We start from the raw sequence: 27,537 nt of genomic DNA, 5'->3' as shown, positions 1-27,537 counted from the left end.
TGCTGTGAGGTAGCTCCAATGGATTAGAGACTTGTAGGAAAAGTTAGAACCACTTTTAAAGCACTTTTATCTGCATGACAAATTACAGTATCTTATGGGAGACAGTCATCTGTTTTGCCCGGGAACGCTCATAATACTATATATATTTTAATAGTCTCTGAGGTGCTACAGAACTACTTATTTTTTTAAAGTTACAGATTAATATGACTACCTCTCTGAGACTTGAGGGACACTGCTATGCAATTGCATATTTTTGGTTCCTTTCTTCCCCTCACAAGCATATGGAACACTAGCATTAAGAGGAGCTCTGCACATTGTAGAAAATGTCCTTAGAGCCTTTTAAAACCACTTATTATGTGATTGTCACATAATAATGTAGAACGTGTATTGACAATAGAAAGTCATTGTACTGAAACAGGTGTCTGAGAGATTCATTGTGACATTGTGGACCAGGCCTGGGCAAAATACAGCCCACAGGCCGGCTCTGGCCCACCAAGCCACCAGATCCGGCCTGCGGAGGCAGCGGGTAGCCTCAGGCAGGCTCCCCAGCTTGCCCTGCAGCCCTGAGCGCCTTGCAGAAACATGGCTGCAGGGCTCCATTTCTGTTTTAAAACTGGAGGGGAGGGGAGGTGTAGTTAGGAGGATTTACTGCCATGGTGTCCTCACAGGTCTCTGGCTCCATCAGTGATAACAAGAAGGCTGCTTGCATGTGTGCTCAATGATCTGGGCCCAATGACCACCGCAGACCCGGAGAGGGCCCCCAAAGACCACAAACCAGATAAGGATCGAAAGTGCCCGGCCAGGTTTATTGCTAAGCGAAGTACAGTAACAGTTGTCAATAGACTCTACTGAACCACTACACACATGTACTTGCCACAATGGAATGACTCAATCAGTGGGACATTTCCACTGCCCCCCAGTCATACAAAGACTGTGTCCCCCCCAGGACACCACTTTATATATAAGTATAAACAAATCACACCTCACTGCTGACGTATCAGGTTGCCACTCTGATGCCACTTAGATACCACCCATCACTCTGTACCTTGTAGCTTGATTAGATCATCTCTAGCCATCATGCTGTCATTTTAGACCCTTTCCTGAACCTGGGTCTGTATACGTGAGGAGTGGGTACCAAGGTCTTTTTTAATGAGCTGGTGGCACCATGTGATTTCAACTTATGACAGGTACCAATTATTGTTCTGCACCTGGGCCTATTACCAATTAGTGTTTTGCACTCTCAGCCCTGTTTGTGCCACGTTCTGTCTGCAAGGGCCTGCCTCTTGCTCACAGCTAAGCTTTGCTTTATGTTAACCATGTTTTGTCTATTGTTAGCTAGGCCTCAGACCAGGCCTGTGCTGCATGCGCTTATGTTTTAGGCCTTGATCTTACTACAGGGGGAAGTTTTAGAAGCCGCCCCATCCCCAGCACATTCCTATTGGCCAGTTTCTGGCAGAAACCAGCCAATGAGAGCAGCTGGTTGGAGTAACAGGCAGCCAAGAAGAACCACACCGCCTCTCCTGTGCTCATTTATTCATGAAGCACTTGGCCAGGCAAGCTGGCTGGCTGGAAAACATTTTAAGTCTGCACAGGCAGGCTTGTTTGGCAGTTGGCAAGTAAGTGTCTTGGCCACAGCCTGCTTCTGACACCCTAGCCCTTTCCTGCCCCAACTCTCTGCCCCCCCCCCCACTCACACACTCAATATACCCAAACCCTTTGCCTCCTCCTCTCCCCCAGATCTGGCACCCCAATCTCCTGCCCCAGATCACAATTCCCTCCTACCCCAGGTCACATCCCAAACCCCTGCATTCCAGTCCCCTGCCCTAGGTCTTCAACCCAACTCCCTCCAGACTCCAGTCTCCCTCCTGCACCCCAGTCCCTTATCCCAATCTCCCTTCTGAACCCTACCTCCATCCCAGACCCCGTATTTCCGTTAATATCATGAAAGGGTGCAGCCCTTGACAACTTTCCAAAATCTTGGAGTGGCCTCCCATCAAAAATTATTGCCCAACCCTGTTGTAGACTATAAATAGACAGAGTTATGTAGGGACTTTTAGCTAAGCATGTGCCCTGTATACCAAAAAAGCTCATCTATAGCACTAGAAAGCAGCATTCTTTTCTGAAAGCTAGCAGGCATTAGCCTGTGTTTTGAAGTATGGAAGTCCCTGATTCTTTTGAGTGTTTTTAAATGTCTGAATCTAAATTTGGAGTGATACACATATCTATTTAGAACCAAATCCAGCCAGCCCCCAGGGAAGATAACGGTACCAGGTACCGGGGAACTTACTGGAGGTAAGAGGAATCTTCTCCATCCCATCAGCATAGCAAGAATGGAGCAGCTCTGCAGTCACTATCCCACTATAGCTGCTGGAATACGTTCTGTGGCCCTACATACGTCACTTCTAAGAGTGGGGGAGAAGGAAAGGGATCAACTGATACAGATCTTCTGGTCCTCCCCTCCACCTCCCATCCTGCCTCACACGACACAACAACAGTACAGAGAGTCCCTGTGGATTGGCTCTGTGCTCTGAATGAGATTTGCACTTCTTGCACACTGCCCCCAAAATCTGCCCCCGCCCACAGGAACTGATTCCAAACACCTGAACCAGTTGAGGCAGATTCCCAGTGAAGTCAATGGCTTTGGGGCCACAGTCACATTGATTTCAGTGGGACCAGGCCTTGCGTGCAAGGTGGCTAAAATATCTTTGTAAATTTCTGATTTAAAAACACGGGGACCACACATAAGACCACATCTCATACTTAACTGACTTGTTCTTTTCCAAGATATACAAGGGCCGCAGCCCACATCGGGTACTGTTTGCTTGCAAATTTCACCAGTTTAAAATAAGCAACAAGCATAGGGAGAGGTTCATTAATACTCAGTGGGGATAAAATGGGATTTTGGTTATCCACTTCTTTCTGCTGGATCAAATAATCGGCTGGACAAACCAATAGCTCTATAAAAAGGGCAATAGGGACTTCAATGTCTACAAAGAGCAGATAGGACCTCATCTGAATCGTTCCCTCACAGTAGGCCAGCAGTGGACAACCATTGGGGTTATTCACTGGCAAGCTGCAAGACTCTTTACATTGAAATCCCCAGGCACGGCCCCCAGCAGCTCCCATTGGCCATGATTCGCCATCCCCAGCCAATGGGAGCTTCAGGAAGCAGTAGCCACCACATCCCTGCAGCCTGCGCTGCTTCCCACAGCTTCTATTGGCTGGGAATGGTGAGCCGTGAGGGGGCTGTACCTGTGGACACTGAATGTAAACAACTTGTCTCACGGCCTGCCAGACGATAACTCTGATGGGTCTGTGTACATCCCACATCCACAGGTTGCCCGTCACTGCAGTAGACTGTACAGGAAGTCCAGTTACCTATCTCAGAAAACGAAGACCTGAGTCAACTCAAGTTTTAGACTTGTGTGCTTCCAGAAAATCTAGGGAGTAAATTCTCTTCAGAACGCCTGTGCATCCGAGAAGAGAATTTGAGCCTCAGAACCTGATTCTGATCTTCCATCACAGTAACTCTATTGACTTCAGTGGAACTACTCCTGATATTCATCAGTAAGATCAGAATCAGCGCTCTAACTATTTCAAGAATGACTTGTGAGAATGCCAGAGAGTGAGTGACTGAACTCTGTGACTTGTTTGTTTTCTCACCTTCAACCTATAACACAAAACGGATTATTCTTTGCTCCTTTGCTGTAAGGAATATCATCTCCTAAAATGAAACTGCCATACCAAGTTTAAACCCAGAAGGGATGGCTCCATTCTAAATTCAGGAAAACCAAGTTTCACAAGTGAATCTCTGTCTCCTCTTGAACTACAGCAGTCTCTAATTGACCTCCCACATGCAACAGGCGAAAAGATCGCAATCTCCTCTAATGGACAAGAAGCCCACCACTGTGGTTTGACTTTTCACTCCTCTCCTACACTCAAAAAATATGCTGTTCTCCATCAACCCAATGTTTCTCAGATTACTCATGTAAAGTTTTATATATTGATCTCAAGTCCTCAGGAAATAACAGATCCCCTACACCTTCTGCTTCAGCCATGGTTGTAATATTAACATTAGTAATAGGCAAAGTACTGCTTGAATTTCCCATCAATGCCATTCATTTCTGCTGTGAGTAACTCACTTGTCAGGGCATTGATTGAAAAAGAAAAGAAAAAAAACCCTCTCAATTGTTATTGGTCCCTGATTTCCTCTTAGCAGAGCCAGTGCAGATACAGTTTTCAGTTCTGTTGTTTTGGGGCCGTTAAACAAGTTTCAGTTATTGTATTAGATACATTTCCCATCAGAAATGTTACCAACAATGCCTTGACATGAAATTTTTAAAAGTGATCTGCAATGGAGAAAAAAACCTGTGTTTGTGCATTTATTGCTGCTTGTTTCTGCTTCTTTGTGATACAAGGTTTTTTTTCCTTGCTTGCTTCTGACCTAAGAAAGATCAGAATTTTTAAGATTTTGTCTTCCTCATTTTTCTAGAGTTCTCCCGGGAGAACTGAGAAGAGTGGCGTGGAAATATGCTAGTCATCTGAAAAAGCAGAAATGCTAAGTCTTTAACAAATAGCTTTTATTCTGCCTGCTTGTTAGGCATTTGAGTTAACTAGTTGTTATCAAAAACATAATTTTTAAAAAATCGGAATAAAAAGTTAATTTTCCCCCTCTCTCAGTTGCTCACATTTCACTTCGTTGGTAGTAGTGATGTTCTTCAGTTGTTCACAGAGTCTTCAAGGGACCCGGATTTCTGACATAAATATGTTGAAAATTTTATTGGGATCTCTTTATGGACTTTAAAGGAGCAAAACAAAAAAACACATTTGTTTTCCTTTGTTAGTCACCTTAAGACCATGTCGGTTCTTTGCTACATTTTGCCATGCCAGCAAGGAGATATAGTTGAAACTGAGAGCAAAATTTGACCAAATATGTTTTATCTGCTCCAATAATTAGGGACAATATCAAACAGTGCTGTTGTTATGGGTAACAGTTTTCTGCAAAACTGAACTAAAACATAGAATGAAGTGATCTCAGTAGCATCAATTATTGCATGAACTGTTAGGTACAATGGGCCAGATTCTCTGCTCTACCTAGTACCCACTGGGTCCAGCAAAGAACAGGGTCTGTATTGAGCCACTTGCAGTTCCATTATTTTCTTTCCAACCTTGACGCTAGAATTAGGTTACAGGCTACAGCAACCTCTAGGACAGGGGCTGCTTTAACACACACCAGCTGGCAGGGGTAAAGATAGTCTCTTCCTCCCTGCACTGGTCCCCTGCTCAAAGGTGGCATAGTTACAGGCCTCCTGGAAGAGCTGGCGTAAAGAGGTGCACACAGTAGTCTTTTTCCCACAAAGGCAGACAATGTTTTGGTTAAAAAAAAAACCTGCCTTAGGAATGGATTTTTACTAGGGCTAGACACTCTGCTTCTGACAACATAAGAATTAAATCAGACCTTCACCCAAACTCAAGTGAAATCTTTGTTTAGCTTAAATAAAGTTGGTTTGCCTGGGCATAAAGTAGGGGGCAGAAAGAAGAAGCTTATATGGCCATAATATTGCATATTTCATCTTCCTCTGGATCATCTAATGCTGGCCACTGATCAAGACAAACTGCTGGACTAGACAGATCACAGATCTGATATGGAATGGCAGTTCCTGTCTTAGATTTTTTAATAGAAGCTGACCTAAGCTGGAAAGTTCAGATCTGTATCCAAACCATCCAGCAATTTAAGAGTGTTCAGATACAGAGTTTAGGTTCAGGTTCACCACTAGGTTTTTCCCCCCGTTCATGCCTCCACGCTCTTTGGTTTCAGTCAAACTGAAGGAGAAGTTCCAGAATATTGTAAGAAAGATGGTCTTTGCGGTATTGCTGAACTGGACAGAATCAAGAAGTAGTAAAGGGCTCATGAGAGATTCTGGTTTTATAAGCGTGTCAGACTGATATCTAGAACATATACTGTGCTGAGCATGCTTGCAAACTGAACTTTTGGAGCTTTGCCCATCCAGAGGTATTATCCACCTCTAAACAAAATACAAAGTGAGTGCATGACTTCTGCAGGGAGAAGTGCATGACTTCTGTATCCATGTGCCCTGGGGGCCCTTTGCTGCCAGCATAAATTTGAGCATCCCTCAGTCTGTTTTAATATGCATGGGGAATAGAAGCGTAGCTCACTGAGGCTGTGTCTAGACTACAAAGTTCTAACGGAAAAGGATAACACAAATTGCAAATTGCAGTTTGCGTATCTTTTTCTGCTTTTCTTCCGAAAGAGGCTTTTCCAACAATTGACCCGTCTACACTGTGCCAATTGACGGGGGGAAAGCCTGTTTCGGAACATCCCTTCTTCCTCGTAGAACAAGGTTTACAGGGATGCCAAAAAAATGTACCTGCTTTTCCAAAATAAATTTCGGAAAAGCAGACGTGTTCCTTGTATGCGGCAGAGCTTTTCCAGAATACCAGAGGTATCCCAGAAAAAACTGCAGTCTAGACATACTCTAACACTACTTCTAGACTGCATCATTTTTGCGGAAGAGGAAATACAAATGAAGTGTTCATTAGCATTTCTCGTGCTCTCATTTGCATAGTCTCTTCCGATCCTTTTTGTGGAAGAGGTTTTTGCAGAAAAAAAAAGCGCAGTGTAGATGGGGACATTTTTTCACAAAAAATCCCCTTTTGTGCAAGATCCCTTATTCCTTAAAAATGATATTTAGAGGATCTTGCGCAAAAGGGTTTTTTGTGAAAAATGGCCGTCTACACTGCGGGTTTTTTCCACAAAACCTCTTCCACAAAAAGGATCGGAAGAGACTATGGAAATGAGAGTGCAAGAAATGCTAATGAACACTTCATGTGCATTTCCTCTTCCACAAAAATGATGTGGTCTAGACATAGCCTGTGGCAGAATGCAGTGGTGAGACTATCCCTTTAATCTGGGCTTAGTGAAGCACCCCAAAATATAGATGAGCCTGATGGAATACAAATTTGTGCAGGGTCTGTATTTTTCTTCCAACTGGAAATAATAAACAAAATACTTAGAAATACTGATGCTGTTTACATGCAGCATAACTATATGTTTTAATTGCCTGGGTTCTGTTGATTTTAGACCAGGGTAGGGGAACCTTCCTTCAGTCAGTCACCAATGACCCACAGAAAAAATCAGTTGGGGGCCACAACCAAGAAGAAAAAGCACACAAAAACCCCCAGCAACAACCTTCACTCACCTTCTCCCAAGTGAGAAAAAGCAAACCAACCACACCTCATTCACAGTCAACTCAGTCCAGCAGGGGTTTGGTGCTGAAGGTTGGGGCTTCCCCTGCAGACACTGCTCATACACCAGCCCCACGGAGCAGCTGAGGCTTGACACTTCCAGACCACGGGAAGGAGATTTCCCACCAGCCAGATCAAATTAAGCAGGGAGTCAAATCCAGTCCACCGGTCAGAGAATCTCCACCCCTGCCTTAGACAATAGACTTTCATGAGGACCAGAGCATTCAAATGCAGAAATATTCCTATCTACAGCTGAAAGGAATAGACTTCTTAGCTTCTAATTGTTAAGGTTTTTGTTTGACTCCAATTGTCTGTCTGGAATGAAAGCCACCCATAACAGTTTTCTTTGCAAATTATGCTGGCTCAACAATATGCACAGTTCTAGTTGATCGCCACCAATTTTAAAAGATCTAGAAAAAGTCACAGGAATGCCCCTGATTTTAGTCCATTACAGTGGCTGCATGTCTCAATTGCATTTGACAGCTATTGCATGAACCATTAGGTACAATGGGCCAGAGTCTCTGCTCTATCCAGCTCTACCCAGCACCACCCACCCCCACTTGGTTCTGCAAAGAACAGGGGATATCTAGAGCCACTTACAGTTCCCTGATTTTCTTCCCAAATTTGATGGCAGAATTAGGTTACAGGCTACAACAACCTCTAGGATAGGGGATGCTTTAACACAGTAGCTGGCAATGCTCCCCAAGGAGCCATTCACCATCTGAGGATAGCTGGAGTGCAGTCACTCTGACTATGCCTCCTCTTCATCCTCACTATGTCCATCTCTGCCCCTTACATGTGCCCTAACATAAGGGACGTGTCGCTGAGTCTGCTACGCTTTCTATGCAGTGCCCTCTTCCAGGCCAGGGGATCAGGGTGAGGAGACTCTGGCCTGAGCAGCCCAAGGGGAATAAAGCAGGGCAAAAAATCTACCTGAATATTACAAGTGCAAACCATGTGCTATGTTTTCAAAGTCGAGCCACAGTGTTTTAATATAAGTATCAGAAAAACAGAATCCCTTCAGCTGTGCATGCCCGCCTGTGAAACACAGCAGACCTGAAGTCTTCCTTTCTGTGCAGGATTCCTAAAGCCTGCTCATTCTTGAATTCATTTCTGAAATGTTCATGCTGTAGTCACCTACCCATGTGAGAAATGGAAACCAATTGCTTAAATTCAGCTAGATTGGTGTTAGTAGCCGATGGTTTCTCAGAGACTTGGGTGAAATGACTTTGTCACAAGACAGTTGGATAGTATTTGTCAAAGCAAGAATTTGACATGTAGCTGTTTTGGGTTTAGTCCACAAATCATTTAAAACCATTCCTGGCTCAGGCAAATATAGTCACTATTTATAACTCTTCACCAAAGAGTTTGGAGGAACAGTATTCAGACAATGTCATGAGTTTCGTTGCATTTACTAACTATGCACAGGGTTCCCAATCCATGGTGTACGATTGGCCACGTGATACTGTCTGTTTCATGTTTGAATGACTAACAGGAAAATGACAAATTGCAAATCATTCATCATTGTGTATTGACAAATATTTTCATAACTACTGGAAGTCACCCAAATATTCGCAAACTATGAACAATCTGAGCAATGATTCAAAGTGAAGTTTTTTATCTAGGAAAGTATTTTGTGAGATTGCTTTTTCTTCTCCCTGCAGCAGTCACAGTCCAGTGCCTAGTAAACAGCTGTAAACCTCACAGAAAATATCACTATAATTGACACTCATTAGAACTCTCATGATTTGGCCTGAGGATCAAACCAGAGATGAGCTCTCCCAGGCAGAGTTAAGCCATCTTGATGGTGCAGTGCAGGGAAGCTTGCATAGCTGTTGTCCATGCTCAGGCCCTCCAACGAGGGGGCAAAATAGGCAACTGTCCCAGGGCCCAGTGATTCAAAAGGACCGGGGGTTCCCAGCCACTGCCACTGCTACACTGGCAGCAACCAGAGTCCATGGGCCTTTACATTGCTGCTGGAGCGCCATGTGACATACTTCAGGTGGCTCTGAGGGCTGCCCAGGGACAGAGGAGGAGCAGCATGCGCTGGGCAGTGCTGAGGGCTAGCTGCCCCCAGCTCTACCTCTTCTGAGAGCACAGAGTTGCCTCCGCATCTTACCTAGGAGTTCAGCAAGTCTGTTGGTCCCCCTGCTCATGCTGTCCCTGTAAACAAAGAATTTCAGTCATTTAGGTTTATAATCTAGCACAGTTCAGGGACAAAACTCTCCTTAAAGAAAAAGCGCCAAAGAAACAGGCAATGCTGCTTTCCTGTGGATGAGATGAAAAGGACACAGCAGAAAAGCTGTGGCAGGGTTCAGTTTTAGAAAATGTGCACAATTAGCCACCCAGTCATGAAGCAAGATTCCAGCCTGCGCAGACTAGTCATGTGATTCAGTCAGATGAGCCCACTTTACCCTACTGCTGTTCCTTTCACTCAAGATAATCAGCAGGTTAATTCCTTCTGGGTTCTGTTTCTTCTCATATTTTGTAGCATTTTGGATTTTTTTCAAACAGTTAACAAGAGAAGTAAGCAAAAAAAAAAGGCTGATAAAGACATATAAGTCCTAGGAGATTAAGATAGTGGCTGGACTTCTATTCTTTCATTTGTAGATTTAGCTGTGACATAAATATAAAATTAGAGCATCTTATCAGGTTGCAGCTGTTGATGCCTCCCTACCACCTGCCTCATTCAGCTGGCAAGAGAGAAGAGATGTGTTCTGGGCCAAGTAACACACAGTTTAACAGCCTCCCACGTATACATAAAAAAGGCCTAACATTTCAGAGCCCACGTCTTCTCTTCTTGAGGAGGAGGGTGTGAAAAAATGGGCCCGATTCTCCTCTGACTCACACCCTTTTAAACTGGGATAACTTCATTGACTTCACTGGACTCTCTCCTGACTTAGTGAGGTAAGACATGCTAGGTGTGGTGCACTGTCCCATCTAGTGGCACCAGGGGCGGATATGGGGCAGGACGAGCGGGGCAGCTGCCCCAGGCCCCGCGCTTCAAGAAGCCCCGCGCATGTGCCATGGCAAAGGGGGGCCCCGCGAAATTATGCTGCCCTGGGCCCTGCGAAATGGTCATCTGCCCCTGAGTGGCACTGACAGCACTTATAAAGAGAATAATAAGTCTGCTCTACAGCCTTAGCTGAGAGCCAGCTGGCTCTCAGATCAAGTGGTAGAGGCTCATTTACTAAGCTCCAGAAGACCCATCTTTGGATCAGGGTCTGTTGGAGTTACATAAGTGTAATCAGAATTCTCCTTTGTCTCATTTTATCATTTACATCATTATTCTGATCTGGTAGCTTTTTACAGTCACTCTCCACCTAGGTGTAAATACCAAGGGCAAAGGAGTGGAAAATCAAGGTCAGTAGATCCCGGCCTGCAGAGCCGTAAGAGCTTTGAGATTCTGTTAAGCTGGTGGAACCAGGCCCTATGGAATAGCCCTGATACAAGAAGGCTTCCTAGGGGTTGTAGAGCTCACCAAAGGGACACCTGTGCTGTCCCCCCCTCATAACCACAACATAACCTGCACCCCTAGTCTGAGAGGAAGTAAAACATGGAAGTGGTTTAAGCCCACCACTGCCCCCTTCCTCTCCATGCCTGCACAGACCAGAGCTTACCTGGAACAGAGACCCTGACCCAGCAACCAAAGTCTCTGCCTTTGCAATTCTACAAGCCCAGATGTTAGCAGAGCCTATTTGAGTTGAGGTTTCCAATTTCCATGCAATTGTTACATTTTAAAACTCGGTGATGCTGCCCAGGGTTATCCCCCTTATTATGAGGAAGTTATAGCTGCGTCTGCTATAGGTCAGCTCCCCAACTCCCTGGACAGCACCAACACTCCCTTTAGGCCTTTTAGGTCCCTCTGTTACTCTGCAGCTCAGCAGTAGGCACGCTGCACTCCTTGAGCCTTCTCAGCATCTCCCTGGAATGTCCAGCCCTGTGTCCACTAGACACCCACCGTATCCACAGATCCAGTGCTTCCAACACAGCCGTATACCCCCGCTTGCCAGTGTCACTTCAGAGCACTGCTCTGCTTACCTCAGAGCACTTCTCTTCATTTATAGTGACACCAAGCATACACTTATTTAATGTAGCACGGAGATTCAAGTCATAGCAAGAAAAAATATTAGAAACAAACAGTTATGTACCAAATAACACCATAACATGCATTCTAGAGCCTAGAATTAACAAGATACTCTCCTGTCTAACAATGTACGACTCACCCAAAATTCCTGCAGCAAATTTACAGCCAAGCTGTGATCCTCCTTCCACAGAGACTACTATGCTGTCAGCTTGCCTCCCAAGTGAGAGATCCAGTGTCTGTCTTTGTCCTCCTAGATTTACCAGAACAATCCTTTATTTTTATTCATAAGCCACATGTTTGTTTGTTCCTGCAGATTTACTCCCTTGTGGATTTTGCAGTCTCTCAGTACACAATTGGCCATCTATGTGTAAGCAGGGGAATGGTCCCGCTATTGTGGGGAACTTTCCTGGCTTCTATACTACCCCGGTGAAATGGACCAGCAAAAGGATCTGAGTCCCCGCTCCCACTTCTTTTACCCAAAGGCCTCCCTGACCCTGAGGGCTCCTCTCCCACTCTCCTGAGTAGCAGAGTCCAAAAAATTCCAACAGGGCCAGGTTTTCTGGGGCTTAATCCCCAACCTTGTAGTCACTTGGGGCAGGGGCTGGGGTGTCCCCACTCCGGGGTGCTCTCTGCACACTGCATGCTTTCTTGACCCTGTGATCATTACATATAGTTCAAATCCATTTTTTTAATACAATTTATTAAACAACTCATTAAAAAAAAGTATACGGAAAAACGAGAAAGGTTAAATGAGAACACATAGTCCTGCTCTGTAGCATGGGGACATCACAAACAGCAGTCTGCAGACTGTTCACAGTCTGTTCCTTATAAGTCCCAGGGCTCTTTCTCAGGCCCTGGCTGTGCTGCAGGGGGGCTACAGGTTGGACATGCTTGCTCTGGCAGTGACCACAGGGCCTCAGGATTTAGGTGGCAGGATCCCTTTCCCAGTTGGAGTTACAACCCCTCTCCAAGTCTGGCCTGCAGGGCCTATTGGCTGGTGGCATGTCCCTGCCCAGAGCCTCTTTTCCCCCCTGTGCTGGTCCCAGCTGCTCACCACACCCAGCTGCAGACTGTACTGCTTCACCAGACTCCAGCTCCTTGTGTTGCTTCTCTGACTCCTTTGGCTCTCTGGTCACTGCGGGTCTGCTGCTCAGTACAGGGTCTGCGCTCCTTGGGCTGTGTGTGTGGCTCTGTCACTGCAGGTCTGCCCCTCAGCGCAGCTTGCACTCCTTGGGCTGTGTGTGCCTGGCTCTGACACTGCAGGTCTGTCTCTCCACACAGCTTGCTCTTCCTGCTGCTCTTCTCAGCTCTCTCCTTTTCTCACAGAGACCCAGAAAACCCCAGCTCACACAGAGGACAGGACCTGGCCTTCTAATTCTCTCATTGATCTGTCCAACCTGTCAATCAGGCTGAGCTGGAGTGTTGATCTCTTCCCATTGTCCCTGGGGCCTGTCAGTCTCAAGGCCCTGATTTCTCATGGACCCTTCCCCTTTGGTACTGGGAGCTGGCCAACCAAAAACTCCCACTGAGTTTTAGTAAGGTGCTAACAGTCCCCTTATATATGAAAAGAGCCATACATCGTGAGGCACATTTTACACAATACACAAATGGCCAGACAAAGAGAGAGAAGTGTAGGTCCACCGCCAAGCAACATTTCATAGCAAATGAAGCATATCTGATCACACACAAGAGAAAAGATGTGCCTATCTTTTTTAATGTAATATAATATGAAAATAATAAAATTATTAACCCAGCACTGAATAAGGATAAAATTGTTTCTTCAGGAAGCAAGTACAGGTCACCTGCATGTCTCCAAGGGTTACTTCTTCATTGGAAAATGAAGAAGCTAAACATAAGTCAGTGTGACACTGTTGCAAAAAAAGCAAACATGATTCTGGGATGCATGAACAGGAATGTTGTGAAAAAGACACGAGAAATCATTCTTCTGCTCTAGTCTGCACTGATTAGGCCTCAGTTAGAGTATTACATCCACATCTGGGCACCACATTTCAGGAAAGATGTGGAGAAATTGGGGAGCATCCAGAGAAGAGGAACAAAAATGATTAAAGGTCTAGAAAACATTCTGTCAGAGGAAAGACTGACAAAATTGGGTTTGTTTAGTTTGGAAAAGAGAAGACTGAGAGGGAGCATGATAGTAGCTTTCAAGTACCTAAAAGAGTGTTACAAGAAGGAGAAAAATTGTTCTCTTTGACCTCTAATGATAAGGCAGGAAGCAATGGACTTAAATTGCAGCAAGGGAGGTTTAGGTTGGACAGTAGGAAAAACTTTCTAACTGTCAGAATGGCTAAACACTGGAATAAATTGCCTTGGAAGGTTGTGGAATCTCCATCACTGGAGATATTTAAGAGCAGGTTGGTTAGACATCTATCAGGGATGATCTAGATCAGCGTTTCCCAAACTATGGGCCGTGGCCCAGTACCGGGCTGCAGGAAAAAAATATCGGGCCTCAGCGTGGCTGCCGGTAGGGGAGCAGAGCAGGGTAGGCTGGGAGGAGGTGACAGCGGGGGGGAGGGAGAACCGGCCGCCGAGAAGAAAGGTTGAGGGCAGCTGGGCTGTCCCGCAAAGATCAGGGCAGGTGGGTGGGCGGCCGGTGGAAGCAGGGTTAGGGGTAGCAAGGCTGTCCCGTGGAGATCCAGGTGGGTGGGTGACGGACGGCAGAAGCAGGATTGGAGGCAGCGGCACTGTCCCGCAGAGATCCAGGTGGGCGGGTGGCAGAAGCAGGGTTGGTAGCAACGGGGCTGTCCTGTGGAGATGGGGGGAAGGGGGCAAGCGGGCAGCAGAAGCAGGGTTGGAGGCAGGGGTTCTGTCCTGTGGAGATGGGGCGGGGAGGAGGCAAGCGGGCGGCGGAAGCAGGGTTGGGGGCAGCGGGACTGTTCTGCGGAGATCGGGGAGGCTAGTGGGGGGTGGGAGCAAGGTTGGGGGTTGGGGGGCTGTCCCACAGAGATGGGGGGGCAGGCAGGCAGGTGGTGGAAGCAGGGTTGGAGGCAGTGGGGCTGTCCAACAGAAATCGGGGAGGACAGGCGGTGGAATCAGGGCTGGATGGGGAGCAGGGGGGCTGGCCAGGTGAGAACAGGAGGAAGAGGACGGGAGAACCAGCTGCGGGAAGCAGGGCTGGACGGGGGCAGCTGGGCTGGTTGGGGGGGTCTTTGGGGGAGCAGGGCTGACTGGGGGAGATTGATGGGTGGCGGGGGGAACTGGCTGCCGGAAGCAGGGCTAGACGGGGGCAGGAGGACTTCTCTGGGAGATCGGGAGGAGAAGGGGGGGAGTGGGACTGACCTGCACACATGCAGACTCTACAGACCCTGGCAGAGGAGTGAGTCTGCCTGGGGATTCCATTCCCTCCCCCCCCCCCCATATCCTCCCTTGAGTAGTTGCGAACTGCCTGGTAGGTAGACGCACTCAGGCAGCATGAGCACATCTACTATCCAGGCAGTTCGCAGCTAAGGGCTGATACACCTAATTATAATAAAACTTACCTAATTAGAAAATACCAGACATTTTATATGTCTGGTAATTTCTCAATTTGTTTCTCAGACAAAACCCTCAAATACCAGATTGTCTGGTACAAAACTGGACACCTGGCAACCCTACCCTTCCTTGCACCCTCCCTCCTAGCCAGATACCCTACACCCAGTCTGCTCCTGCTCCCACCTCCTGGAGTGCCCATGCAGCACCGGGTCCCCCAAGCCCTGGCCCAGGCTGGATGGAGGATGCAGCCGAGTGAAAACTGAAAATTTATTCATTTTTAATTCTTTTTTTTATATGTGTTTAAATTTTTGGGCTGCAAAAAACAGTACTAAAAAAACTGGGTTCCAACTAAAGTAAAAAGTTTGGGAAACCCTAATCTAGCCAGCTTTCTATACATCTTACAGTCCATTTATCCAATCCATATTCCCTTAACTTGCTGGCAAGAATATTGTGGGTGACTGTATCAAAAGCTTTGCTAATGCTGGCACTGGGGGCTTTGGGAGGACCAGAAACAACTTATTTGAATATTCATCATTTGCTTAATGAATATGCAAATATGCAAATGAATGTTCCTGGTCCTCCATAAGCTTGTGAATGGATTTACTGGTCCCCGTGTCAAAAACTTTGGGAACCCCTGATCTAGATGGTGCTTGGTCCTGTCATAAGGGCAGGTGACTGGACTTGATGACCTCTTGAGGTCCCTTCTAGTTCTAGTTTTCTATGAAAATATGTTGGTCCTAATTCTTGTCTCAGATATATAGGCACATACCACTGAGTATGTTGTAAAATCGGGCTGTAAAAAGTTGTCCTTAAGCAGTAGCACATGATTCCTACAAAAAACTTGACTATGACTAAGCTGCTGATGTGCTGAGATCCCATCCTAATATGGTGATCAGCAATGTCTTATTGTTTCCTTGCTGCCCAGTTTGTCTTTCTTTTGTCTCAAACTTAGATTATAAGGTCTTTGGGGCAGAAACAGTGGTTTTGTGCTATATCTCTACAGCATCTAATGAAATGAGGTGCTTGTTGATGACTGGGGTTCTTGGATCCTATAGCAATATAAATAATAATGAAAAAAGTAAAATGAAGCTATATCATGCTTGTAGAGCTCAAAATGTTCTCAAGTGCTCAACCAATACTTAATGCTAACTGTTGGATCTCAGAGAGTCGCATAGATGGCAGTATGGGAGAAGGTAGTGTGCTCAGATATTCAGCTAGCGTAAATCTGTATCTTCCCCTGAAGTTAATGAAGTTATGCCAGATTACATCAACTGAGACACTAGCTCAGAATTTTCAAAGCTTTGAAAGTGGAGCTAAATCATGGTGAAATGTTTTCAGCACAAAGGACTCCAAGGGTTTTGCAGAGGAATGAAACAGTTCTAATCCCTGTTCCTCTCTTAGATCTGGCACGACCTTCAGATTAAAACACAGATTGGATCTCTGTGAGCTGTGGTTAGTATACTGTGAGGAGGAGGAGGAGGATGAAGCTTGTACATTCAATTTCAACTCTAATAGTTCCATCATCCTCATCTGGCCCACTGGAATCTGCATGGTGTCTTTCCGGTGAGTGTTGGGGACAATTCCAGTTGCAACGTTAGATGTTTGTGGTACAATTGTCAGGCCCTCCTATTATAACTCAGCCTTGTGTTAGTCTACTGGAAGTGACAGTTCAGCCACGGCTAGGTTTTTGTAAAGTAACAATCATTTTAAAATGAGAGCATGATAACACAGACTCAGAGTGCAGAGGTCAGGTTTCAAGCTGTGAAGCGAAGGTGGGGTTCACAAGTTGCATGAACATTGGGGACCAGATTAGCAGGGTGCATAGTTATATATCCTCTGTGTACCCGTTAGCAGTTAGATCACTCTTGTTCGTAACAGGCACAAAGCCCCTCTTCCTTTGCCAGATAAAATGCTTAATGTTAACTATTGGCTCCCACAGACAGTCAGTGGTGTTGGAACAATTTTTAGGGTAGAGGTGCTGAACTGTGCCCCCTCTTCTCATGCAGCCATAGATGGGGGCAGCTGCAGAGACCCAGGCATGAGGCCAATGTTCAGAGCCTCAGGACCTGCTGTGGAGCTCATGGAAACAATAAAAACTATCTTTACTATCAGCCCAATACCTTTCTGGTTTCCATTAAACAGTGAAAAACTAATTTTTGGAAGAACTCTGATGGTGACACAAGATCGGCAAAATAGACTCACTGATCTATCATTAGTTCATGACAATAACAGCCAGTACACAAATATCATAAAGGGTGAATAGTCAAAACCCAAATAAGCCAATGAAAGGACTCCTATTGGCTCTAACCAGATTTGCCTCAGGCTGAATCTTTCTCTCTCTCTCAATTTCCTATCTGCAAAATGGGGATAATAATAGTTCCTTTTTCCCTCTTGTCTATTTAAACTGTAAGCTCTTTAGGGCAGGACTTTCTCTTATAACATGTTTGCACAGCACCAAGCACAGTTGGGTCTCAATCTCAATTGAGAATGTAAGGTACTACTGTCGCTGTTTCTGGCACCAACAGTGAGTCCCCGTTTGACTATGAAGAAGTGATTATTTTTTTGTACCTACGTTACCCAGCAATAAAACAGGGATACTGATACCTATACCCCTTTGTAAAGCAATTTGAGGCCTTATAGATCAGGGTCTCTCAAAGTGGTCCACGAAACCACTTTGAAAAACCTATTAACTGGCTGCTCCAGTGTGTTTATATACCAGTGCTGTGGCCACAGGGGCTGCGTCTAAACTGGCAAGTTTTTCCGCAAAAGCAAGTGCTTTTGCAGAAAAACTTGCCAGCTGTCTACACTTGCCGCTTGAATTTGCGCAAGAACACTGACGATCTAATGTAAGATTGTCATTGTTCTTGCGGAAATACTATGATGTTCCTGCTCGGGAAAAAGCCCTCTGGCGCAAATACTTTTGCGCAAGAGGGCCAGTGTAGACAGGTAAAAACTGTTTTGCGCAAAAAAGCCCCGATGGCAAAAATGGCGATCAGGGCTTTCTTGTGCAAAACCACGTCTAGATTGGCACGGACGCTTTTCCGCAAAAATTGCTTTTGCGCAAAAGTGTCCATGCCAATCTAAACGCTCTTTTCCGCAAATGCTTTTAATAGAAAAACTTTTCCGTTAAAAGCATTTGCGGAAAATCATGCCAGTCTAGACGCAGCCGGAGCCTCGTGGCTCCCATTGGCTCCAGTTCGCTCTTTGCGGCCCAGGGGAGCCGCGGGAAGTGGCGTGGGCCAAGCCACCGCTTCCCGCAGCTCCCCTTGGCTGCAAACTGTGAAATGGAGCCAATAGGAGCTACGAGGCTCTGTGGCCACAGCACTGGTATATAAACAAACTGGCACAGCCAATTAATAGGTTTCTCAAAGTGGTTTCGCGGATCACTGAGAGACACTGCTATAGATGAAAAGGTGCTATGAGTGTAAGGGATTATCAGAGACTGCACTGCCTTGATATACAATTATGGATAGCAGTGAGGTATGGAGAACACTTTCATGACAATATTTTAGAGAGGCCCAGACCATCTGATCAATTGTGATTAAGTCTTTTGCCATTCCAGTTGTGGCCAGATTGCAAATCTGTTTTTATTAACTGATCAGATCAGTATTTTACTGCAGGACAAGATCAAGTGCTGCATTATGTCAAAAAAATGAAAAGAAACGCACAGCATGTGCAGGGACCAATGTGATAATAGTCTGCCATGGAGAACTCTGGTTACTTTCTGTAAATCTTTACTATTATGGCAAGGGCCCCTCTTTCTCTGGCCAGCATTTGGTCTGGCAGCCTTCTCCCCTTTGCCAGGGGTTAGGCTTGCAGCGGGTTTCTGGGGTAGGGAGCCAAGCCACTCCTTCTGGGACTCCTTTCTCCTGCTGTCTCTTGTTCTGTAACAGTTGGTACTCTGGCTGGAAAAGGACCGCATGGGGGGAGGGGACAACTCAATGAAGCAGATTGCTTGGTTGCTCTGACTCCTGCCAGGGTGAGTGCAGGGATGGGGGCAAACCCTGCTGTTGCCCCACATTAGACCTCGTAATTCCCCAGGTCTCTCTCACCCATAGGACTGTTGAGACAGGCACCACAGAGCCCCCCAGAGCTTGGGGCTCTGAAGTGGCCATCCCAATGTGTCCTACGGACAGAACAGCTCTGTCTGCTTTTGAGAAATACACAAGTCACAGGCTCAAAGGTGAGTTCTCTGGCTCGGTTCCTCTTTTTTCCCCACTGGGGCCCAAAGCCGCCAGCATTGTGTCACCTTCCTTTGGGTGTCACATTCAAGTAAAGTGAAACTTCATTTCAATGGGGTAGTTTTTTGACTTGCAACATCAGTCTCCGTGATTTAAGCCAATAAATATTATGTAGATTCTGCCAGTGAGAAATACATTTCCAGGAAAGCTGGGTACGTGGCAGATTACAGGAAAACATAAAGGAAAGAACCTTGTCTTTTAAGGATCCAGATTCTGGGAAAGTAGCTCAAGATTGATATGGCCAAAAATTCACAAGTGAGTGCACCAAAGGAATTAGACAGCATGATCCTGTCTCATCTGGAATTTAGGCTCATTGAAACAAAGGAGTCCAAACGACTCCCCCAGAATGGAATCACTAGATTTATCATAGCACTGTAAAGGTAGCAGGTTGTGCAGTATCTGCATAAAGACTCATAGAAATGTAGGGCTGGAAGGGACAGAGAGGCCATCTCATCCTGGCTTCTGTACTGAAACGAGATCAAACACAGACTTTCCCTGAAAGGTGTTTGTCTAGCCTGTTCCTAAAAACCTAGAATGACAGGGATTATACAGCCTCCCCTGGATAACTACCCAATAGTCATTCATCCATATAGGTCACATTTTTCCTCAACATCTAAACTAAATATTCCTTGCTACATATCACACTTACGTTGTCCTACCTTCAGTGGGCATGGAGAAGAATTGATCACTGTCCTCTTTGTACCAGCCCTGAAAATATTTGAGGACTGTTTGCAGGTACCTTCTCAGTCTCTTTTCAAGACAACACATGCCCAGTTTTTTCCACCTTTCTTCATAGGTCACATTTTCTAAGCTTTTAGTCATTTTTGCTGTTCTCCTCTGGACTTTCAACCTATTAGTTCAGATTTTTTTTTTAAAGTATGGTGCCCAGAACTGGACATGCTAAGGCCAAGTAGAGAAGAACTATTCTCTCATGTCTTATGTACATAACACTTCTGTTAACACACACCCAAATACTAGTATATTTTCACCACTGTGTCACATTGTTCACTCACACAATTTAATTTGTGATACAATCTAACCCTCAGGTCCTTTTTCAGCAGTACTACCAAATGGTCAATTATTTCTAGGACAGACTGCTGGCTAAGTCAGAGCTCTGCCACTACAGCCTGGCTGAAAAGATCAATTAGATCCATCTGAGCAAGCCCAGGCCTGAAGGGCTATTAGAAGCAGCTGTGGGCCTCATTAGCCAGAGGGCTATATAAGGCAGTGAAAGGCACCAGGAGAAGGGAGTAGTCAGGGTGTGGCTGAGTGTGTCCCCCAGGCAGATGGAGAAGCTGGCTGAGTTTGTGGCAATTTACAACTCTGTAAATAGAAGGTGGTGGGAAACTGACAATAAAAGGCACCAGTGAGTGCACCAGAAGGGGTCTCTAATTTGTGCACCAGAAGGTGTCCCAGGGCAAGGGGCCTGAGCAAGGATCTTGGCACATTCCTATTTTACAATTGTCCATTTGATTTTTTTTTCTTCCATAGTGAAGTGCTTTTCATTTGTCTGTGTTGAATGTCATCTTGATTGTTTCAGATCAATTCTCTGAACTTGTCAAGACCATTGACACAAGCTCCACAGCACTAGCAACCTCTCCCAACTTGGTGTCCTATACTAGCTTCATAAGCATGCTCTCTAATCCATTATCTAAGTCACTAAAGGAAATATTGATTGGTACTCCACTGCAGACTCCTGTGGGACTTCACTACATACATCCCCCAATTTGATGGCAAACAATTGATAGCTGCTCTTTGAGTAGAGAATTTCAAATATCTGTGCACCCACCATATGGTAAATTCATCTAGGCCACTTTTCTCTCATTTGCTTATGAGACTATCATGTGGGCTTCTGTCAAAAGCATTACTAAAGATCAAGATATATCCTGTCTACAACTTCTCCCCAGCCACTAAGCTGGTGAATCTGTTCAAGAAGGAAAGTAGGTTGGTTTGGCATTATTTGTTGTTGACAAAAATCAGGTTGGCTGTTCCTTATAATCCTAGTATCCACATGGTGCTAACCAATTGGCTGTTTAATAATTTGTTCCAGTATCTTTCCACATTTTGAAATTAGGATGACTAGTCTATAAATAATTTTAAAAATAGTTATTATATTTGTCCTTCTCCAGTCCTCTGGGATGTCATACATCTTCCATGACTTCTCGGACTCATTAGTGATTATTGCTTAGGCTGTGTCTACACTGCAGGCTTTTGCTGGCAGAGAGTATGCTAATGAAGTGCTCATTTTTAGCATTTCTCGTGCTGTCGTTTGCATATTCTCTGTTGATGCTTTTTGTGCAAAAACAAACAGGGTAGACAGATCCATTTTGCGCAAAAACCTCTTGTGCAAAAAGCATTGGCAGAGAATATGCAAATGACAGTGCAAGAAATGCTAATGAGCAAAAGCCTGCAGTGTAGACATAGCCTAAGATTGTTTCAGTTAGTTCTTCAACTACTGCAGGATAAATTCCACCACGTTCTGCTGACTTGAATACATGTAACTTTAAGTATTCTTTAACCTTTTTTGGCTTGAATTCCTTCCCCCTTGCTGTTAATAGTATTTTGTGTTCAGTGTTCTTGCGGAAATTCAAGTGGCCAGCGTACACAGCTGGCAAGTTTTTCCGCAAAAGCAGCTGCTTTTGCGGAAAAACTTGCCAGTCTAGACACAGCCCCTGAGTGCAGAGGAGCACCAGTATCACCAGCTGGCTATAGGGGATCCAACCCTGCTTCAGGGATGGACCAGTAGGTGATATGGTGGTCCCCATTTTCTTGTGGAGACCATCCAATAAACCCCAACATCCCCCTCACCACAGCAGCAAATTTTTGGGCTGTGTCTAGACTGGCAAGTTTTTCCGCAAAAGCAGCTGCTTTTGCAGAAAAACTTGCCAGCTGTCTACACCGGCCGCTTGAATTTCCGCAAGAACACTGACTTCCTATTGTCTGAAATCAGTGCTTCTTGTGGAAATACTATGCTGCTCCCGTTCGGGCAGAAGTCCTTTTGCACAAAAGGGCCAGTTTAGACAGCTCAGATTTGTTTTGCGCAAAAAATCCCCGATCGCGAAAATGGCGATCGGGGCTTTTTTGCGAAAAATGCGTCTAGATTGGCACGGATGCTTTTCCGCAAAAAGTGCTTTTGTGGAAAAGCGTCCGTGCCAATCTAGACGCTCTTTTCCGCAAATGCTTTTAACAGAAAACTTTTCCTTTAAAAGCATTTGCGGAAAATCATGCCAGTCTAGACGTAGCCTTGGTGATTAATGCTTCCCTTAAGTGAGAACCCAGAAATCCATTGCAATGCAGTTTCCACAGTTCCTACTGTATTTTTCCATTGCCTGAATAGGCAGTATGGGAAGGCTGGGTAGAGTCCCCAAATATTAATGTCAGAAGGCTTCTCTGCATTGTACTGCAGCACCAAAATGAATCATAGCCTCTTGTCAGTCACATTAACAGCATCTCTCTAGTTGTATGTCAGATTTTCCTTTATAAATCCAGGGGTTTTATTATAACTTAGATGTTTTAAACTCACATGTGGCCTAGCTTCTTAGAGCACATGTGGGCTACGTCTACACTGGCCCCGTCTTCGGAAGGGGCATGCTAATTTTGAAAGTGGGAATAGGGAAATCCGCGGGGGATTTAAATATCCCCCGCGGGATTTAAATAAACATGTCCACCGCTTTTTTTCCGGCTTGGGGAAAAGCCGGAAAAAAGCGTCTAGACTGGCCCGATCCTCCGGAATAAAGCCCTATTCCGGAGGATATTTCTATTTAAAAAAATAATATCCTCCGGAATAAAGCCCTATTCCGGAATAAAGTCCTATTCCGGAGGATCTCTTATTCCTACTTTGAAGTAGGAATAAGAGATCCTACTTTGAAGTAGAAATAAGAGATCCTCCGGAATAGGACTTTATTCCGGAGGATCGGGCCAGTCTAGACGCTTTTTTCCGGCTTTTCCCCAAGCCAGAAAAAAAGCGGCGGACATGTTTATTTAAATCCCACGGGGGATATTTAAATCCCCCGCGGATTTCCCTATTCCGCTTTCAAAATTAGCATGCCCCTTCCGAAGAAGGGACCAGTGTAGACGTAGCCGTGATGTTTGTTTGTGTTGCCTGATCTTTAGCCAGTTCTGAAATGCAAATTCACAAGGAAAACAACAAAAAATAAAAGTAGGATTTGTCTCCTTTTTAGCCCAGCATTTCTAGACCAAAACTAGCTGAGTCATACAACCATCATTTAGCAATAATTTATCTCCAACCAAAAGGTGGATATTACTACAATTCAAAAACCATATTTGAAAATAGTCCACGTTGTTTAATTCTGAAAGCTACATATGTTGTTGTGTATAATCAATTAACACTTTAGATAACCTGTGTTTGTCTGTGCATTGCCTTTAACTTTGATTATTTCATGGTCGGAGCTGAGTGCCTCAGGAAACCCTGTTGATTTCAACAGGACTTCGTATTTTATTGCAAAAATCACACACTAACGGGATTACTACATATTGTTACGATGCTCACTTTGCTGGGATCTTGCATATTATTCTTAATGCACCAACTTCTAGCTGATGGAATAGCTTGTGTCAATGTGTAACATTCCTAACATGTGTAAGTCATGGAAAAGATTGACATTATGGTGGCACAAGGCAAGAGCCATGGTAAGGATTCTCAGTAATCCAGTGGCCAGATGCACACATCTTGCAGCAGCACTCAATGTGGTATGTGCAATTATGTTTGTTGTTTTCAGAGGCACAGTGAAGTCCCTGCTGAGTGACATTTCTAAGTTATGAAAAGTTTACAGATGGGTTGCAACTTAATAGCTGAACCTAAAACAGTCCTTAGGATGGTTCAGTTCTGGATACAAATTCTGTAACCCCCTCTGCATTTCCAGAATGGGCCAGATTCAAATCCTGAAGCTGTCTGCTCTCCAACTTTGCTGCTCAGCCCCATCTCCAAATAGTTATAAGCTTGTTTTCTCTCATTATCAAAGGAGGTGTGAGTTGCAATTCAGTAATTTCTGTTGCCTATAGAGAGAGCTCTGGCTATCACCCATATTGTCTCTCTGTTCCTCCTTTCAGTCATCCTAACAATGAAAAGAACCAACAATAAATGAGCCTGGAACTCTTTCTCCCACTGAGTGATGATTCAGGGATCTCACATTGTATGTAGTGGTCATAAAAAAGGGTAGACTCAATCCAGGAGCTACAGCTGTCACTGCTAGTACATGCCGCACTTCCTTCTGCAAGTGACTTGATCCCACACTGGTGAACTATCCAGTGCTCCCCAGAATGACCTGACCCCATTATCCACAGCTACTGAACCCAGCTACTGACACCCCTGCCTTTGAAATACATTCCAAAACCATCCCTCGAATCCCAGCTGCCACAGCCAACCCTGCCCCGAAAATTGTACACAGCCTAGAAAAATAGCAAAAGAAGTGAAAATCCAGAAGATGGACAAATTCAGCTTCCATTACTTCTGATATACTCTACCACCTGGGGTATGCCTGGCTTGCATCGTATACCGACAGCCATTCTTGCTAACCCCATGCATCCAAGCTCTCCTTTGAAAGTCCATATAGCATGGTTATTCATGCATTATGCCTACACTGGTACTTCCATACTCTGGTTTGCTGACACATTTCAGACATAGATCCCAGGGTTCTTAGTGCCATAGCAAGTTGTAACCACACTAGGGCTTGGTTCCTGGTGTATGGTGGGAGAACTTGTTTGTCCATCTTGCAACTCTTGACTGGGGGCATTCCTAGCCCATCAGTACAGCCAGATGAGCCATTCTGGGTCCACCACATACTCCCTGCATCAGAGATCCAGCCATATGGGTTTATTCAGCACTAGTGGAAGAGCTTTCCCTGCTTGCAGTTCTGCTACTATTCCAGGATGCAGGCAGAACATCGTTGAGATGCCAGTGAACGTGGCATTATAAATGGAATCTCTGTCCCCACTGTTATTCCGAGGGTGCTTCTAATGGCTGGTGGAACCGTTCCCTAATTTCAGAAGTCCTGACAAAAGAAGGGTCAAATATGCGCTCAGTAGCTGTAGGATGGTGGAGAAATGTTCATTTGCCAGGTTGATGTCAAGATAGCTCTGCCTTCAGAACCATTTGGATGCTAACGTTACCAATGCCACCTGCATTACGCTGGCCTATGGAGCACTGTGCAACATAACAGCCACAAGATGAAGGGAGAACCATTTTGCCAGGCATGGACTCAGGACATTGCTAGATTGCAGGAACATTACAGCCAGAAAGTGCACTTGCCATTACAGGGGTGGGATCTCCACATGCAAGGGAAATCAGGGGTGACTTATGCACTCACATGCAGGGCTTGCAGGGTCTGGATGAGGGGAATGAGTAATTATCCCGCGCTGAGTCCACAATTTTGGGGTGGGAGCAGTGAAGTTTATGAATTTAATAAAACCTGTTAATGTAGCTCCATCTAAAGCTGATGTTCTGCTGACACAGATTGTGATTTTTATGAGTTTAATAAAACCTGTATAACCTTAAGACTTGGGCTTGGTTGCTAACAAAACGCTTTATTTGAAACAAATATTAAAATAACCATTACAAATCTTATAGGCATACCAGCTGCCTGCAAGAGGCAAAGGATAATACAACAACAACAAAAGGGCCCTAATGCCAAACTATATGCAGTGCCACCATGACAGTCTCACGGATTGCAGAACTGTATGTCCCCCTGGTGTCTTTTCTCTTTGCCCTTCTGGAGTGTGCTGCTCATGTGGGCCTCAGGTGAAGAATGGCGCAGACTACATTTGATTTATTACACAAACTGTTCATTGCTTGGATCATGGGCCAGTCAACCCTAGAACTGTCCATTAGCTGCCTCTTGTGCAGGATATGGCAGCATGGTGCGGACATGGTGCACAAATCTCAGAGAGTAGCTAGAGCTGGAAACTGTAGACAGGTGGTCATGAGAGTCAGCAACCTCTAGAAAAGTTCTTTCTGATGAGCTCTCTCATCCTCCTCTCTACCTCTGGTCATGTTCCAGGAATTTTTGTCTCCATTCTCTCCTCATACTTGAGTGCCTTCTTCTCCCTCCACAACCACCTCTTCTGCCTCTCTCTCTAGGTCTGCAGCTGCTCATCTTCCTCGTCCAAAATGTCTGGCAGGATTTAATCTCCAATTCTTTTCCTTCTTCCACATTTCCACTTCCCCAGGCTCCTGATACCTTGCCTCTTGCCCAGCAAAGGGGGAAAGGCCTGCTAAGGAACATGAAAAAACTCATTATTATCTGACCAGGAAAGAAAGACATGTCTACCCTTCTTTAGGACAAGTTCATAAGTTGATACATTTTAGCATTTGGGTTTATTGTATTCATTCTTTATGCACACACACTAGCAAGCCTCACTCCAAGCCCAGACACAGTATGGTAAGGTTAACACAATTAAAACAATTAATATCACTTACAATCTCCTTAATTTCCCCCCAACCCCCACTCAAATGGGGGGATGCTCCTAAGAAGAACCCTGGTACTGTCTTTGGTTTTACCATCCTTTCAATTGCTGCTGCCCATGTTACCAAGGCAACACTAATATTTTTAGTGCACTATCTTGATGAGAGTCGTGAGTATATCTCCTCACACTGGGAATCACACCTCCAGCTCCCCTTAAACTCAGGTAGGGCCTTGATTACACACGGGGGTGTGAGCAGATGTATCATTCTGAAAGACTTCGCTGTGTCGATTGGAATTCCCCCTTATATCACTGAAAATGGTAGCATCTTTCAAAACAGTAAAGACTTGTATGAGTGTGCTCTGAGAAAAGCTGTCCGGACACAGAGGCCCTGATTCCTCCTACACCTTTCATGGCCACTTATGTGCAAAGCGGGTGTGAAATGTTACCCAAATCAGAATGGTTGCATTTTATAGCACAGATATAAATGATTGCACAGGGGGCAAGGCGGTGGAGAATCAGGCCCTAATTGTCAGCTTTCCCTCTTTGGCAGGGTCACAGAAACATCAGAGCAACCCTTCAATAAGGCTTTTTGGCAGGGGACTTTGAACTTCAGACCTTCAAACTGCAGCCAACTATTGGAAACTTACATGAATTGACACAAATTACAGAAAAAGAGAAGGTTCGTTTTAAGGAAGTAAAACCCAGGGTGGTTAAACGTTATTAAAGCAAACAAAAAATGAGAAGGAAGAGGAGAGAGAATGACTGTAATTTCCTTTAGGGGTTTATTTCTGAATAGAAACTTAAGCAATCACATTAAAAAATGGCGGAGGGTGGGGGTTCCCAACCACCTTTACATGATTTAGCACTTTAGATCTAAGCTGAAAGCTAACAGCAACTCCAGTTCAGCTTGCTTTCATTAAAATCTTAAAATTACCCCCTGAAAATCTAACCAAACTCCTGCACTCTCCACCCTACAATAAAGAATACTCCAGTGTAATTGAAGATAGAGTACCTACTTCCACTAAAAATCACCTA

At 45.1% G+C, this 27,537-nt stretch overlaps 1 protein-coding gene across 8 annotated transcripts in view; it reads left to right on the top strand.

Moving 5' to 3' along the window:
• The window catches only part of TAGAP (T cell activation RhoGTPase activating protein), a 97,505-nt gene that overhangs the window by 44,877 nt on the left and 25,091 nt on the right, over positions 1-27,537 (top strand). For 4 of the 8 annotated variants that reach the window (XM_025180660.3, XM_025180658.3, XM_025180659.3 and 1 more), the window contains one exon: positions 16,244-16,405. The exons of the other annotated variants lie outside the window; for them this stretch is intronic. In XM_025180660.3, coding sequence (XP_025036445.3) covers positions 16,244-16,405 — 162 coding nt within the window. The remainder of the gene's footprint in view (positions 1-16,243; positions 16,406-27,537) is intronic. 8 annotated transcript variants of the gene reach the window in all.

This window comes from Pelodiscus sinensis, chromosome 3 (genome assembly GCF_052426305.1).
Source record: "Pelodiscus sinensis isolate ZL-2025 chromosome 3, ASM5242630v1, whole genome shotgun sequence".
Taxonomy (NCBI): Eukaryota; Metazoa; Chordata; order Testudines; family Trionychidae; genus Pelodiscus; species Pelodiscus sinensis.
This window is presented reverse-complemented; position numbering and strand designations above follow the sequence as displayed.